At 42.4% G+C, this 17,712-nt stretch overlaps 1 protein-coding gene across 3 annotated transcripts in view; it reads right to left on the reverse strand.

Moving 5' to 3' along the window:
• dym (dymeclin) overlaps window positions 1–17,712 on the reverse strand; it is a 210,238-nt gene that overhangs the window by 13,188 nt on the left and 179,338 nt on the right. For all 3 annotated transcript variants that reach the window (XM_047017283.1, XM_047017284.1, XM_047017281.1), the window contains one exon: window positions 3,817–3,922. In XM_047017283.1, coding sequence (XP_046873239.1) covers window positions 3,817–3,922 — 106 coding nt within the window. The remainder of the gene's footprint in view (window positions 1–3,816; window positions 3,923–17,712) is intronic.

A 17,712-nucleotide genomic window follows, 5' to 3' on the forward strand; every position in this document is an offset into this window, starting at 1 on the left:
CTTGGAGAAACAGGAAGAGAGAAGGAGAAAGAGAGAGTGATAGAGAACAGGATAAAGAGAGAGACCTAGTGAAAACATTGCCTCTATGTGTGTGTGCTTGCTGTGTTTGTGTGTGGGCACTAGCTGTTTTGAGGCTGCACTGAAAGGCCAGGAAACAGCAGGGCTGTTTTAATGACTGGCTGGCTCTGCCATTAGGATTGCCAAGAGCACTGTTTGGAGTGTCCCTCCCACTGCCTGTCCAGAAACACCTAGCATGAATTTAGAAAGGGAAGGACACAAGCAGGCAATCAAATAGGCAGACAGACAAGCAGGCAGACAGTGAGTGAGTGAGAGTGAGAGTGAGAGTGAGAGAGAGAGCGCGAGAGAGGAGCGGACAACCAAACAAGAAGCAGTCAGGAAGGCAGACAGAAAAGCAGGCAGAAAGGGACACGGAAAGAACAGGCAGGCAGGTGGAGGTGGCAGAGGAAAGTCATGCTAGCATTAAGTGTTTTGACAATGGCAGGGTGCCAGATAACCCCTGCAAAGCTGGTCAAGTCATCCACTGCCACCTGTGGCCCTTGATGCTCCCTTAAGGCTCCTTTAATGAGCTAGGACTGGAGTCCAAAATGGGGAGAGTACTGTCTGTATGACATGGAGTAGCTGTATCTTGGCCTCCACATAAAGCTACAGGATTGTGATAAACAACAAACAGGGAAACAATCCCAGACTGCATCAGGACAAGAGGAGGCCCCTGGTGTTTCATATCACAAGAACCATTAGGCTGGTGAGGGATGGGACTGAAGGGTGTGTATGTTTATCAGATGTTACTCTTTTCTCATCAATGCGCACACACACAGAATATCCAAGGTTAAACATGGGGATAACCCCCAGTCGAGGGGGTGTTGAGGGGGGATGAGAATGGCTGCGGTCCCCGGGGGGAGCAGCACCTGTCTGGGCTAGGGGCCCCATCCTGTCCCCCGGGGGCCACAGGGCCTAACCTCCCCTAATCCCTGACATTAACCAGAGCCAGCTCCACAAACACACCCTACAGACGGAGGGACGGGAGCTGTGTTTGTGTGTGCGGAGTAGAGATGCACTGACGCATTCGGAAAACACCCACAGTGTTTTAGAAAATACCTCCTCCCTCCCTCTTGCCTAAAATACCAATTATAGATGGGGGACAATCCCACATTAAACAAACATTAGCTCTCCTTCCTTTTAGCTTTCTTTCAGTGGAGTAGAGCTGGGCCCAATTGCAGTTTCCAGTCACACAAACACACAACCCACCCAACCCCACACCCCTCAGGCAGCTCAAAGCACAACACCGTCAGAGCCAGCTGCTTTATTTTACGTCTACATTCATTGAGGAAAATAGACAGAGAGGGAGAGAGACAAAAGAGAGCAAGTGGCAAGAGACGGTGAGAGAGAAGGGGATGCAGGGAGAGAGAGGGAGAGAGATAAAAAATGCTTTAGGTACACAGTACATTAAAGCTTGTCCTTTAGCCAAGTGTGGCATTGACAAAGAACAGGCCAGGTTGGGAGAAAGCATCCCTCCAAACACACACATTCATGCATGATGAGGGATGAGAAAGGCTTTCGGGGAAGGGGGCTGGAGTATGCGTGCGTGCATATTTGTGTATGACAGTCAGCTGGATTGACAGATGCCCTGTGTGTCTCTATTGGTGGCCTGGTGGCCCACCCTTTTCTGTGACGAGTCAGCTTTGATTACCGACCAACCACCCTCGCATTCATCCCCCTCCTTCCATCTTCCCCCCATGCTGTCTGTTCCGCAAGGGGGTGGGGTGGGGCTGCGGCATGAAGTCATGGTAGATCAGTTGCCAGCCCTGATGGCAAAGTGTAGCTTGTCACTGAGATAACCTCCCAGACACACACAGAGGCTGTGAGTAGATCTACTGTTAGTACATGTATTGTACAGTAGACATACAATACATGTGCTGTGTACTGTACAGTATTGAACTGTAAATCTACTGTTAACACATGTATTATGTATATGTAAGGGATAATGCCCGACGAGGTGTTCAATATCATCTGATAACGGACGATGCGGAGAAGTGAACCGTCCGACGCGCAGCGGAGTCCGTTATCAGATGATATTGGACACCTCAAAGGGCATTATCCCGCTTATACCATGGTCACTTGCCTACGATTATTTTTTACAAACATTAATTTATGTTTTAAGGCGTTTTGCAATAGAAATCTAACGTTTTTCAACGTTAGCCAACTCTGATATTTATAGTCCGCTCAGCTCATAGAACCAACACCGGCTTTCCTTTGGCTGAGCTATTAGCCCAAAAGCTAACGTTATGCTAGCAGGATTCAAAGCCAATAACATTGTGTATGGTTGACAAACAGTACATATAATTTTACAGTATGTTTGACAATAAGATTTACTAGCTAACCAGCCATGTCACTGTCCCAAAATCAATATCAAGATTTTCACGAACAATATCGGCCATATACTAGAACTAGGGCTACAGTATGGCAGCAGCCTGTGGAGCGAGTTGAATAGCAAATGGATGTGAGATGATCGCATCAAAGTTGACATTTTCTCCAATCAGTGATTATAATTTGACAGTATGTTTAACACCAAGACTAGCCAGCTATCAAGCCATGTTATTGTCCCCAAATAAAATCAAGATCTTTTAAGAAGAAAATAATCGGCCATGTGTAGAGTTGCTGCTAGCCGCAGACTGTCTGAAGTAGACTGACTAGCGAGGTGAATAGCGAATCGGTTGTGAGATGAGCGGTTACGTGACACTGACACACTATATTCAGAAAAGAAACATTTTTCAAATAGGTTAAAATAAATATTGAAGTCACTCATTGTTGTAAATACAAGTTAGCTTGTTAAAGTCTTTCACTTATTGTAAATGGAGGCTTTGACTACGTCACTGTTGTTATGGTTACATATTTAAGATATTTTGTACAGGCTCCTGTGTAGCCAGCGGAATAATTTAGAACGGTGAAAAGACAGTTTTTCTGCAATGACGCAGTAGGTGTCCGTTATCACCCTATAATGTACACCCCTGCAGCCAATCAGAATTGAGTATTCACCCAGACCATGGTATAAGTACATATATCTGTATGTGTGTCCCACAAATCTTATTCCATAAGCAGCCCTCAGAGAGTTACAATATCACATATTCAATAGACTAGTGTAAAGCCAGTTCTCACACGGTCTCAACACAATGTTGCCATAACAACATGTGTGTTGACTACAGAATGCTCCTATACAGAACTAAGATTAATGTTGACCCCATCTGTCATAGAGATTCCTGTGTGAAATCCAGAGCTGTGTCATATCTGGTCTAAACTGGCTTGGACCAGGTCATATCAGTATCTTTTAAGAGCAAGAGTAGCATTCTCTGTCACTTACACAAGACTACAGACAAACACTCTTCTTTGGGTGAAATGATCATCTATATATGAGGAGTTTGATACTGGAATCTATAACCAAGGCTTAGGTTTTTTTTTTAAGTCCTGGGTAGTGTGTGTCACTTGGGACCAAACTGGGGACATGGAAGACAACCATACAAAGGGCCAATTTCCTTGTGCCCGAACAGCCTCATAGATAGTCAATGCATGTCTTGGAGAACATACAAACACATTATTTATCATTAACACACTCACAACCTGTCTCAGAAATGGAACCCTGGGGCTGAGGTACCCCCTGATGTCTGACCAGTCCTCCCAAGGCCCAGACACAGAGACAACCACTCCCCTTTTAATTAACACATAGACCAGACACAGTGCCAGACATAGACAGACAGAAACAGGAGCATATGTGTGTTTGTGTACATAGGTAAACATACTCACATAGTCTGGAAGTGCATCGCTGTCATCACTCCCTCTGGTCCCCCTGAGGGACTGCGTGGCCTGTTCTAGGACCTTGTTGTGCTTTTTGGACAGCAGTGCAAACAGACTGGGCGGGAGTGAGAGAAGTGGACATGGATAAAGACTGGATTAGTTAACATTAGCCCCTTTTATACAGAGATTCCACAATATTGCCGTAAAGACATAAAGACCAGTCATTATGTTGGCTTTACTTGTTTACAAAGAAAGCCGGAATAATGCCATCAAGTGTGGGATTTTACATGAATGAGAGGCTTTACATCAACGCCGTTGCTAGTTTATACTGTCCCACCATGCCGGCTCTCCTTTTAACTCAGACATCGATTTGGCACTGTGACTACCTCCACTACCGGCTTAATGCCAGTACAACAATAACCCCCTTTCTGTGTTTTCACCTTGAACAGGCAGTGTAACCCTGTGCAATTGAAAAAACCCTACAGTCTAAGAGTATTCAACGCCGGGGCACACCAGACATCACTGTGGAGCAGTGCACAATATGATCAGTATTATATCATTATAAAATAATATCAGTATTTTTTTTGATTTAATCTGTATTTTTTATTTATTTTTAACATAGTTGCACCTTTATTACATATCAGGGATTCCTGCTGCGCTTTGCTGCCTCCTAAGCAACACACGTCTGATCACATGACACCAAATTGTGTGGACATCCTCAAAAGAGGGTTCCGAGTCATCTTACCAAGTTTGGTGTTGACATCTCAAAGATTTGCCAAGATTTGATCCAATTTCCTGTTTGGTTGCTTTGTTGCCGATTTTGATTAGCTCTACCGGACAAACGGTTTTGAGAATCCAATATAAAAGTAATGCCTGAGTGAGGCTTGCTCTGATGATGATGTGTGCCAATTCTGGGGATGATTGGAAAACAATTGTAGGAGGAGTAGGCTTTCCAAGGTTCTTGATAAAACCGGAAATGGCAGAAAATCGATATAATCGGAAATTGACGTCATAGGGTGCGTTGAACTCGTCTTGATCCAGGGAATCCAATGGTACCTCATTTTTGATTCAGTCATACGGTTCAAAAGTTGCGTGTGTAAACACAAGTCCAACTTTGACCCATTGGTGGCGCTAGAGTGCCAAAGTATGGGACATGAAACTTTGTGAGTTGGACCGGGGGACTGTCCACAATGAGTGTGCCAAATTTCAAAACTTTCGACAAAGTGCTTATGGGGGCTGCCATAGACACCCATGGCGGAAGAATAATAATAATAAATATAACTGCAAGCAGTAATGGCGGATTCCTCCAAACATTGCGAACCATTGAAAAATGTATATTCTTGACAAATTGGAACTGTTTAGAAAAATCTATGCTGCAGAATTACCAATGGGATACCAAATCTGAAATATAATACCATCAAGATCCACAAGGGCCTTTATTTCAACCCAAGGAGTGAAGGGAGGGGGCTTGGTTAGCCTATCCATTCCAGAAAGCCTTTGTGCTTTAGGGCGTGGAATGTAGCGCCACCTATGGGTAATGGTGGGACAGTTGTGGTGTGGTAATTACCCTTGGTCTATACTTTCAAAAAAGCTCGACCAGAGCATACCCCCCGCTCTCAGGGTACCTAGCTTCAGCTCAGTCATGATGCTGGGATGAATGTAGGCCTTTATGTAGAGACCAGGGAGACAGACACATCGGCCAGCTGCCCTGATGGGTCCGTGGTAGATCATTAATGCGGGTTGTATCCTACAACGCTCGTGGCCTCCGAGTAGGACATACTGCTGCTGATAGATCAAGACGTTTGGTGGTGGACACATTGCTGGACGAGAGTGACATTGTCTGCCTTCAAGAAACCTGGATGGCCAAGCAAGATCTGGACAAATTGAACTCCCTACACAAGAACTTTCATGGTGCTGGAGAGTCCACTACCGATCTCAGCATGAGAATGGTTTGTGGGAGGATAGCTGGTGGTGTAGCTATACTGTGGAACATAAAATATGACCCAACGGTAAAGGTGGTGTGGCTTAACGTTGACTGGGCTATTGGGTTGGAGTTTAATCACAATGAAAATAAATGCACTATTGTAAATGTGTACACACCATATGAATCCTATGACCATGAGGATGAATTTCAGAACAGGTTAGCTTTTATTCAGTCCTTCATAGAGGACAATAGTTCATGTTGTGTCTATGTCATGGGTGATTTTAATGCTGACATGTCAGATAAGCGTTTATTCGCACAACATCTGCAGCAGTTCTGTATTGAAACTAAATTAATTATATCAAGCGTTATTGCCTGATACAAGTTTTACCTATATAAGTGAAACGTGGCACACAACTTCCTGGCTAGACCATATTGTAACCACAGCCGATGCTCATGACTCACTGGAAAGTATAGAGATGTGTTATGGGCTGGCCACCACTGATCACATACCAGTTGCTATGCTGCTAAATGTTGAGAGTGTACCCTTGTTGCTGGCCCCCCAAGAAAACTGGACTGGTCAAAATTGACCAAAGAGGTTATGCACAGATATTCTCTATTAACTGACAGCTTACATAGTAATGTTGCATTTTCTAGGGATGCCCTAATGTGCACGGATATGAACTGCAAGGATAAACATCATGCTGAAAAGCTCTGTGCCATGTATGATGATATTGTCAAATGTCTTTATGCTTTCAGTGAACCTTTTATTAATCACAAGAGTAAGGTCCCTAACGCACGGCCTGTCTGGAATGAGTTTGTGTCTGAGCAACATGCTGCTGCTAGAGAAGCCTTTAGAGTCTGGTCAGAGGCAGGCAGACCCAGACAGGGAGTGCTGCTTGATAACAAAAACCTCACAAATGCTAGATTTAAATATGCACTCGTTTCATTAAGAGAAATGAAAACACAATGAGAGCAGACTCGCTGGCCAGAAAGATGCAAAATAACAATCTTACTGACTTCTGGAAGGAGGTCAAGATCATAAGTAATAACAGAACTTCCCTCCCTTCTGATATCCAAGGGGTTAGTTGTCCAGAGAAGATTGCTGATCTATGGCATGAGCACTACAGTCAACTATTTAATTGTGTTAAAAGTAACACAGTGAGAATTGATAATGAATATAAAGGTATCTCTGCAGACTTGATAGTTAGATCAGTGGATATTTATGATGCCATCCACATGCTAGACAACAACAAAGCTTGTGGTATGGATTGCATTTCTGCAGAGCATCTAAAAAATGCCAGTTATAGACTCAGTCCATTTCTAGCCATGTGTCTCACTGGAATTATGGTTCATGGTGTTCTACCGAACTCTATTATGTCAGTACTGTTAGTGCCTGTTGTTAAAGATAAGGCTGGTAAACTGAACAGCATAGACAACTATCGACCCATTGCATTGGCCAGTATCTTGTCTAAAGTGTTTGAGAGAATTATTTGATTGAAATTGGAAATGTATATTCTGACTGCAGAAAATCAGTTTGGTTTTAAAAGAAAACATGGTACTGATCTCTGTATCTATGCTCTGAAGGAGATTGTCTCAGGTACACAAGTCTTAATTCATCTGTATTTTTATGCTTTATTGATGCTTACAAAGCTTTCGATCGAATTTGTCATGAAAAACTGTTTATGAAGCTAATAGCGAGAGGTGTCCCTAAACCTCTTGTGAGGATTTTGGTGTTCTGGTATGCCAATCAAACTTTTCATGTTAAATGGGACAATGTTGTATCAGCTCCTTTCCATGTTGGTAACGGAGTTCGACAAGGAGGAATTTGATTTCCCTTTTTGTTTAATATGGATTTGGACGACTTATCAAGCCAGCTGATTAAGACAAATACAGGCTGTCTTGTTGGTGAATCTATTGTCAATCATCTGATGTACGCAAATGATCTGGTTCCACTCAGCCTGTTGCAACAGATGCTATGGGTGTGCTCTCAGTATGGCTTAGATCATGATATAAAATATAATGCAAAGAAAAGCCACATAATGATAGTCAGAAGTAATCAGGACAGGAAATTAACCTTCCCTACCTTTTATTTATCTGGCAGTCCCCTTGGTGTTTGTGAGGAAATAAAATATCTGGGCCATGTCATTTCTGATGATTGGACAGATGACAACGATATGTATCAACAGCGCTGTCAAATATATTCTCAGGCCAGTATGTTATTAAGGACGTTTTCTATGTGCTCAGATTCAGTTAAATGTTCCCTGTTTAGAACCTACATAACACCATTGTATACTGCTCATTTGTGGTCTATGTACAGGAAAAGGAGTATACAGATACTGAAAGTAGCCTACAATGATGCTTTTAGATTGCTACTTAATGTGCCAAGGTGGCATAGTGCTAGTCAGTTGTTTGTGTCTAAGCACGTACCAACCTGTAAGGCAATCCTGAGACAACTGATGTATGGTTTCAATGATGCTTTTAGATTGCTACTTAATGTGCCTAGGTGGTATAGTGCTGGTCAGTTGTTTCTGTCTAAGCACGTACCAACCTGTAAGGCACTCCTGAGACAACTGATGTATGGTTTCATGTGTCGACTGGACAAGTCTGAGAACTGAATAGTAGAGGCCCTGGTCAACCCTCTAAAGAGCTGCTATCGATTACTTGGAACTTAAGACTACATTGGCACAAAAGTCTTCATACTTTTTATGCACTGTATTATCTATGTTTTATGTTTTCGTTTTACTCTCTTTTTTATAGCTCTATGTCTGTTATTTTATGTGGAACTTGGCGTCTGAAATAAAGATTTATATATATATAAATACATATATATATATCAATGTTTCAGGATTTGTATAACTTTTTACCATTGCATACAAAATCGGAAATGCAATACCAAAAAGATCAGCTTTTGTTAAGAGATCCAAGATTACAAGATCCACAAGGCCTTTGCTAGAGACTAAGGAATGAGTGGGGGCTTGGTCAGCCCACACTCTCCTGCAATGTTGTGTGTGTGTCTTGCCAAGCCCGCGCGTGTGTAAGTTAAGGCTGAGTGTGTGAGGATGTGGAGCACGCGCGGGCAAGAGGAGGGGAGACATTCATTGGAAATTTGTCTAGAAATTAGCAAAGCAAGCATGTTTCAAATATTCACCAAAAATCGACCTTTGATCTTACAGTCAACGTTTTCACAGATTTGTGTTATAAACATTCTCAAGAGTCTTCATATGAACTTGTGATTGAATCAGAGTATTAGTTTTTGACTGGCTGATGTGTAAAGCATTATTTTAGCGTTAGCGATAAGTTCAATTTGCTTTATATCAATCATTTTTGGAGATATGAAGTTGCCTTTGCACACGGTAACATGTTGTAGTGTCTTCCATCGATGTACCAAGTTTCGTGTTGATATCTCAAAGATTTGCTGAGACATGACTTCACATCCTGTTTGGCGGCTTTTCTGATGAATTTGATTGGCTGTACCGGACAAACGGTTGTGAGGATCAAAATTATTTTCGATAACTTTTGTGAGGCTTGGTCTGAAGATCATCTCTGGTAACTTTGAAGAAGATATGACAAAAATTGTAGGAGGAGTAGGCTTTTAAAGGTTTTTGATAAAACCGGAAATAGCGGAAAATCTATATAACCGAAAATTGACGCCATGGGGTGCGTTGAACTCGGCTTGATCCAGGGAATCCAATGGTACCTCATTTTTGAAAATGGGTCATACGGTTCAAAAGTTGCGTGTGTAAACACAAGTCCAACTTTGACCCGTTGGTGGCGCTGGAGTGGTCTAATGGGACACATGAAACTTGGTGTAGGTATAGAATCAACTGTCCTTAATGAGTGTGCCAAATTTCACAAAAAGTTGTCGAAGGGTTCTAGGGGCTGCCATTGACTTCCATGGAACAAGAATAATAATAATAATAATAATAAAACTAACAATAACAATAGGTTTCCTCCTGACGGAGGAATCCTAATAATACTACCAATTACAATAGGTGCCTCGTAGCTTCGCTGCTTGGCCCCTAATAATACTACCAATTACAATAGGTGCCTCGCAGCTTCGCTGCTTGGCCCCTAATAATAATACCACCAATAACAATAGGGTTCCCTCCTACCGGAGGAACCCTAATAAATATAGCTGCAAGCAGCAATGGAGGGGCCAAGCAGTCCAGAGCAAGACATGGCCTCCATAGCACTTGCGCAACAATTAAGTTACAACAACCTGTTGCACTCATGCAACACACCAAGTTTGGTTGAAATATCTGTTTGCGTTCCAAAGTAGTGAGTGTTCAAAGTGTTTTTTTTCTGGTATAACACCACAGGCCTCCTCTGCTCCTCGTGGGAACGATTGAACCCAAGTTTGGTGACAATCGCACAAATGGTTGCTGAGTTACGCTCTCACGTGTCTTTCGCGGCTTCGCCGGCGCCTTTGATTGTCTCTACCGAACAAACGGTTTTGAAAATGGAAAATCCATCCCAACACCTTTGTGAAGCTTGGTCTGAAGATCATCTGTGCCAAATTTAGTAAACATATGACACAATTTGGGGCGTGTAAAAGGTTTTTACACTTTTCCATTAAATCCAAAATGGCGGCCGGGTCAATTCGGTTTTTATGAAATATTATCGATGGTCAAGTTTGATATCTCACAAGATATCAACAGACAAAGAAATTACTTTATTAAGGTAAACACTTCAACAGTTATTAGCTAAAACACGTTTATGCTTCCGGCCACGCCCCCTTTTAGTCACATGACACAATTTTTGGAGGACATACTCAGAATAAGGTTCCGTGTAGGCATATCAAATTTTGTGTCACTGCCTCAAAGAACTGCTGAGATAAGACTATATTTCCTGTTTGGTGTCTATTCTGCTGATTTTGATTGGCTCTCACGGTTGTGGGGATCAAAATGCTCTACCATAACTTTTGTGCGGCTTGGTCTGAAGAGCATATCTGGTAATTTTGAAGAAGATTTGACCAAAATTGTAGGAGGAGTAGGCTTTCAGAGGTTTTTGATAAAACCGGAAATAGCGGAAAATCTATATAACCGGAAATTGACGCCATGGTGTGCATTGAACTCGGCTTGATCCAGGGAATCAAATGGTACCTCATTTTTGAAAATGGGTCATACGGTTCAAAAGTTGCGTGTGTAAACACAAGTCCAACTTTGACCCGTTGGTGGCGCTAGAGTGCCCAAGTATGGGACATGAAACTTTGTGAATTGGACCAGGGGACTGTCCCCAATGAGTGTGCCAAATTTCACAACTTTCGACCAAGCGCTTATGGGGGCTGCCATAGACACCCAGTCCTAAGAAGAATAATAATAATAATACTAACAATAACAATAGGTGCCTCGCAGCTTCGCTGCTTGACCCCTAATAATAATAATAATAAGACTAACAATAACAATAGGTGCCTCGCAGCTTCGCTGCTTGGCCCCTAACAATAGGTTTCCTCCTTACGGAGGAATCCTAATAACAATAGGTTTCCTCCTGACGGAGGAATCCTAATTATACGAAGTGCATTTGTTTCAAACACATTTGTGTATAGACAATGGTATAAGCGCAATACGTATGTCCCATTATCTTTGAGCGGCAACAATAATTTACAATGGTAGATTACAAATGAGCTATGTTTTGTGAAGCAGATAAACATAACTAATAAACAAATGCATGTATTCAAACATGGGTGAAACAAATCATTAGCCGATACAATCACCAATGAAAATGGACAATCTCTGTGTAAAGCTAATTAGTGGATACTCAAACTATAGTTTGAGATCAGTAGATCAAGTTGAAGTCTTTTATTTGTCAGGTACACAGAACAACACAAGGTTAGACAGGGCACTGAAATTCTTAAGACAAGACAACGCACCTGGCATAACATAACATTTAAGTACACAGAACATAATTTACATCGATGCTGAGCTTAAATAAGTGAAACTTCCTAAATATACAGAGAGCAATAAATATCGACTATACTAACCCTAATACTAAAACTTCCTAAATTACAGATAACAATAAATAGTACACTATACTAACCCTAAATGCACATAAAACCAGTTTCAACCCTATAACCTATACTAACCTAAGTGGAGTACAGTACAATAGTGCAAATTTGCAGCAGTGTTTCCCACAGATTAGATATCTAGTTGTGGCGGGGAGGGGGGTGGGGGGTTGGGGTTGTCAGACCGGGGGGGGGGGGGGTCGTAATAATTCCTTTGTTAATAATTTTTTACATAGTTAATTTTTTAATAATTTGTTACATTAAATATTAATCCAAAATGATTCACACCTTCACAAAATTAACAACAACTTACATATAATTTCTGCATTATGCATGTAGCAACGCTAGTGCTAAACAACTATTTAACTGGTCGGCTCCATGACGCCGGGTAAGTAGCTAGCTCCTTTGACTTCTCACCAAAAAAACGAAGGGGAAGCTTTGACTAAGGTACCTAGCGAAAAGTAGCCTCAACTTTACTCGACTTTTAGCTACGGCACCAATGCTGAAGGCTCGCTGATATAGCTGTCGATCTTACTAGAACAGCGTATGTATGCATTGTTGCTAACGTGTGCTGACGTTGTGACTGTGTGCATATGTGAGAAAGACGCATGAGTGACAGAGAGATGAAGGGAGAGCAGGGGAAAGGAAATGCAGCTGAACGAATACGCTGCGTGTTTTAACCTAAATAGCGATAAAAAAAAATATTACGAAACGCAATATGTGGCGGCCGGTGTTGATTCTGTGGCGCACCGCCACTAATTAGTCTATGTGTGGGAAACACTGTTGCAGATCAGTGTCAATGACCATACAGGAGCCTGGTGGCGAGGTACAGTGAGGTACAGTAGTGCAATGTTACTGATAGTGCAACCAGTAGCTGAAAGTGACAGTGTATAAGTGACTAGTGTGCAGTAAACCTCCTCTCTGTAGGCTGACTCGTCACTGTCAGAGATGAGGCCCACAATGCTTGTGTCGTCAGCAAACTTAACAAGGAGGTTGGAGCTGTGCGTTGCCACACAGTTGTGGGTGAACAAGAACAGGGACAGAAGAGGGCTGAGCACACAGCCCTGTGGGGTGCCTGTGTTGGTGATCAGTACGGATGAGGTGCGGTCACCGACCATGATCACAGACCATGGAGCTATTGAAATGGAAATGTTTGAAATAGCACTGTCAGTTCAACACGTTATTAACAGCGTTAACGCAAACCCACTTTAACGGCGTCAATTTGCAAACATTGTCATTTTTTTCACAAGCTGTTGCAAAAACTACTGACGTTAGAAAAACTACAAAACCACACCGGATCTAGCTAGACCGGAAACCAAACAACAGGCACGCCGCACACACTTGTTTGGGCTTGCGAGCCGGCTAAAGAGTAGTAGGCTAACGTTACCTTTTGAGTGGATGGCGAGTGCGAGACGCCCAAATGGATGCCAATAAGATTCTGAATGGAAATGTTACCTTTAAAAAGTTGATGTGATTAATCATGATTAAATATTTTACATTACATTACATTAACATTTAGTCATTTAGCAGACACTCTTATCCAGAGCAACTTACAGTAAGTACAGGGACATTCCCCCCTGAGGCAAGTAGGGTGAAGTGCCTTGCCCAAGGATACAACGTCACTTGGCACGGCGGGGAATCGATCCAGCAACCTTCTGATTACTAGCCCGACTCCCTCACCGTTCAGCCATCTGACTCCATATTTTAGTCATTTGACGGCGTCCAGTACTTTACTAATAAATGGAAGGTTTGATATTGGTCTGTAATTTGCAAGTAGACTGTTATCCAATTTGGGTTTCTTTAATAGGGGCTTTACAACAGCTGTTTTGAAGGCATCTGGGAAGACGCCAGTTCTGAGGGATGTGTTTATAATCTCTAGCACCGGACCTGAGACACTATCGAACACTCGCTTAAAGAATGTTGTGGGTATAGGATCAATATCTGAGGTTGTGGAGTTAGATTCGCTGACAATTTTGGAAAGTTCACTTAGTGTGATACAGGTAAATGTGCTCATGGTTATGTCGCAGAATCTACTGATGTCAGTTTCGACCCCACTATTAATAATACTAGCTCTGATCAAAGTTATTTTGTTCATGAAGAGCAAAGCAAGCTCTTCACATTTAACTGCTGAGGATGGGGGTGGGACAGGGACAGTGTTTAACAGCTGGTCAATGGTGGAGAAAAGAACTCTGGAATTTCTGGCATTTTCTGTAATAATGTTGGAGAAATATTCTCTCCTTGCTAGACGGGTGGTTTTATAATAGGTGGTTTTTGTAATAGGAGATTTAAGAGTTCTTGGGTCTGCTTTTTTATTTACTTGGATATTTAAGTCTCCGTTTAAAACTACTTTGTCATATCTAGTGACACAGTGATAATAGTTCAGAGAATTCTTGTATGAATATTGGCGAGTGCTTGGGTGGCCGATATATAATAACAAAAAGTATTGATTCGGTTTTGAGCCCTATAGCAAGATATTCATATGGTGTGAATTCACCTAGCTCAGTAATTTTGAACAACAGTTTATAGGAGAAAATTGCTGCGACTCCTCCACCTTTTTTAGATTTCCTAGAAACTTGGTGTAAGCTGTAATCGGGCAGTCACGCTTCTATCAGAGTTGCTGTTGCCGTGTCATTGTTTAGCCAGGTTTCTGTTAGACAGATGCAGTCTAAGTTGTTTTCTTTGGTCAGATCATTACTATAAATGTTTTGTTATTTAGTGATCTAACATTTAGAAGGGCCAGTTTCATCTGTGGGGTATTAACAGATAAAACAGGGGTTGATAAATTTGTGGAAGAATATGGATAGTTCTGTGACTTCTAACACTAGTTTCAGGTTTGTAACCATGCATTTTACCATGCCATTTTCTGTTTGTGATGATGACCGGTATGTCTAATGAAATAGCATGATGGCTGTCCTGGCGTAGCTTTTCTTTGGGAAAGTCTATGTCACTGAGCTGTTCCATCACAAGGGAATTCATCTGGGGGGTGCAGATCTGTGCAGGGCCCATGTCCTTGCAGGAGGCTGTTTGAATGTTCTGTTCTGTTCCATGGGAGGTTGTTTGGGATGCGTCAGTCAGCTGAGACACAACAGGGATAGGGAGAAAAACTTGATTTGTGGTCAGGAGCACGTGACTGATGTTTGCTGTTAGTAGTCGAGATCCTCTACGGTTTGGGTGGAGTCCGTCAGCTTGAAAACGGTCTACACAGTTCCAGAACACATTGAAATTATCGATAAATCTCAGTTTGTGTGCCAGACAGACAGATGACAACCATGTGTTGAAAGATAGTAGTCGACTGAAGGCTTCTTTTCCTCTGCGAAAGCATGCAATCGGTCCACTGATGAATACATCTTGATATCTGTTGAGTGTGTTCAGTAGCTGGGTGAAATGTTTCTCAGTGCTAGTTTTATTGTGTAGGATATCAAACGAGCCAGTGTGGATGATAATCTTAGGGTTGTTTGGTTTAATGTTGAGGATTGTTTGTACCTCTGACGACAGTTCCTCGACAGATGTGTTGCTAAGACAAATATTTTCTGTCTTTGCCAGTTTAACATGTGCTGTCATGGCATCTCCAATAAAGATAGTGCCCATATGTGGTGTTGTGTTTGCATTTCTAACGTTTGCCTTATCAGTAGCTGCGGAGCCAGTTCTTAGCTTATTTGGGTTAGAAATGATAGGACCTTTTGCTAGACCAAGGTCAGCCACTGTGTCAGTGCTAGCAGTAGATTCTATAGTGCTAGCAGCATTAGCTCCTCTAAGTGCTGATGGGCTGTGGGTAGTCTTAGCATACCTTGGAAGTTGATAATCCTGTGGTATTGTTGTCTGATCAGACCTGATAGGGGGTCAAACAGCGCCCCGAGTGGTCCGAGAGGGGCTTGGAGTAAATGGGGGACTCCCGGCCGCAGCAGACGATGATGTGTTGGATTTGCATGTGTGTAGTAACTACCATCATGGTGTGTCGGCGATCTGGGCCCTTCATGTTTGTAAGCTGCGTGGCTAGCACTCCTGTGCCTCTTCGCCTTGGATTCCACACACAAGGGAGAGAAAGTTCCCAGTGGTTCGAATCTGTTTCTGAGTGGGACAGGAGGAGAGGTGATGTGGGATGAGTTTCTGCCTCGCTTTTTATCCTTGGTGAGAGTCCCATCTCCGATGAAGGTAAAAGCGGTGCTGGGCCTCTTTGATTTAGCGCCGAGAGCAGGCCATGAGTCATCCGGTCCAACGGCTGGTGGAAAGAAAGCTGGTTCCAAGGGTGGCTCATTAGCCGGTAGCTTAGCCTCCGGGCTAGGTAGCAAGGAATCTATAAAGTCTTCGGTCTCTCTGATATCTAAGAGGGTTCTGACTCTTACCTTCAGTTCAACTATCCTCTGAGTAAGTTGGTTGCAGTCTTTGCAAGCCATAGTTCTACAGGGAACAAGCTTTAGCTTTGCTTGCCTGTGGTCAGTCTGGGAGAGTAGCCCAAAATACTTATGCTCTCCTTGGGCTTCAGTCCCTCAGGTTGTTCCTTTTAGTGGTTATAGTCGATCCACTTTGCTCCAATCAGAAGTATTTGATTTTGAGTAATATAATCAAAAACTATCCAAATGATTGAAACTTCAGAGCATTTCTCCGTGAATGACTAGACAATAGGATAGAAGCCAAGCAGGGAAGCAAGCAGGGAAGGTCAGGGGGAGGAGAGGGAAAGAAAATGCGACTGCCTTCGTTGAGAGCCAAAAGAAAAAAGTGTGCTGAGAACATATTTCAAGAGGTGGCGAAAGACGCAACAGTATGGCTTGAACAAACTGCTGGCAACCTTTGGGTTGAGCGCGAGAGGGCAACATGTTATGCCAAGGAACACATAACAAATCCATTAAGCAGTTTGAAGTGTTTGACACAGAAATATGGACAGACATTTCCAAATACACGGAAGCTGAGCAAAATAATAATGAAAAGTGACAGATGACAAACTAAAAGTATTCGTGGGTCTTGTTTATTTTATAGGTATTATGGGCAGGGGCGTTTTAGCTAATTGGAGGCCCTGGTCAAAGAACAATTTTGAGGCCCCCCATAAGCCGCAAACCCCCGGAAAGAACCCTGTGTGTATGTGAAGTGGAGTATAAACTGCACTTTTAAGCTATGAACATTAAGTTGCGCCTGCCCAGACACACTTACGTGGCGGACAGCTTGGATACCGATCTAACTAGACAACATTTGTAATCTAGGTGAACACTCAAATTATTTAAACTATAGACCATAGCATTACACATATCAAAACAGAACAAACAACAATAGAACTTCAAACAACTCTTATTTAACTAAACTAATGCCCTTAACTAAGTAGCTTTTCAGCTTGCCGCAGGGCATTCTGGGTACCAGAAGCAATGCATGAGTATAGGCAATCTTACAGCATCGTGTAACACACTTCGGTTGTGCATGGTATGTCCAGAAATAAAGCCAAGTCACTAATTTAGTGGCAGAATCCATTGTTATGTCTACAAAATTATTTTAGATACAGTCTAAGTTTAGCTAGCTTACAAATCCTGAGGATAGCCTACTGTAGCAGACCTTTCTATGTGACAACGGACAAGGGTGTTTTGTCCCTCGGGAGTTGCCGTAGGCTCGATGCAGAAAGCATTACGTGAAATCAGTGAGGGCTGTTCGAATGGTGATGTCAAGAAAAGCAGTGGTAAAATACAAGTTATGAAAAGAGACCGTCCGTCTTATTGTCCACACGATCATATGTATCTAAAACAAACTTACAAAGAGCTCGGTTACACTACCAATGTTGAATTAGTAATGTTGTTAGCGATGCTACCGTTATTTTGCTAGCTAGCCTATAACATTTCACTGGGTCTTGCAGCTGTCTGATTAACTGAAATTATTATGAAATGTTATCTTCTACTAGCCATTTGCCAATTTAGCAAGTCAATGTATTTCCAAGCCCTGATAATATAACTAAGACGACACAGTAAATAATTCCTCTTTCAAGTAATAAGCCCCCGTTCAA

The sequence above is a fragment of the Hypomesus transpacificus genome, unplaced genomic scaffold (assembly GCF_021917145.1).
Source record: "Hypomesus transpacificus isolate Combined female unplaced genomic scaffold, fHypTra1 scaffold_51, whole genome shotgun sequence".
NCBI classification, from domain to species: domain Eukaryota; kingdom Metazoa; phylum Chordata; class Actinopteri; order Osmeriformes; family Osmeridae; genus Hypomesus; species Hypomesus transpacificus.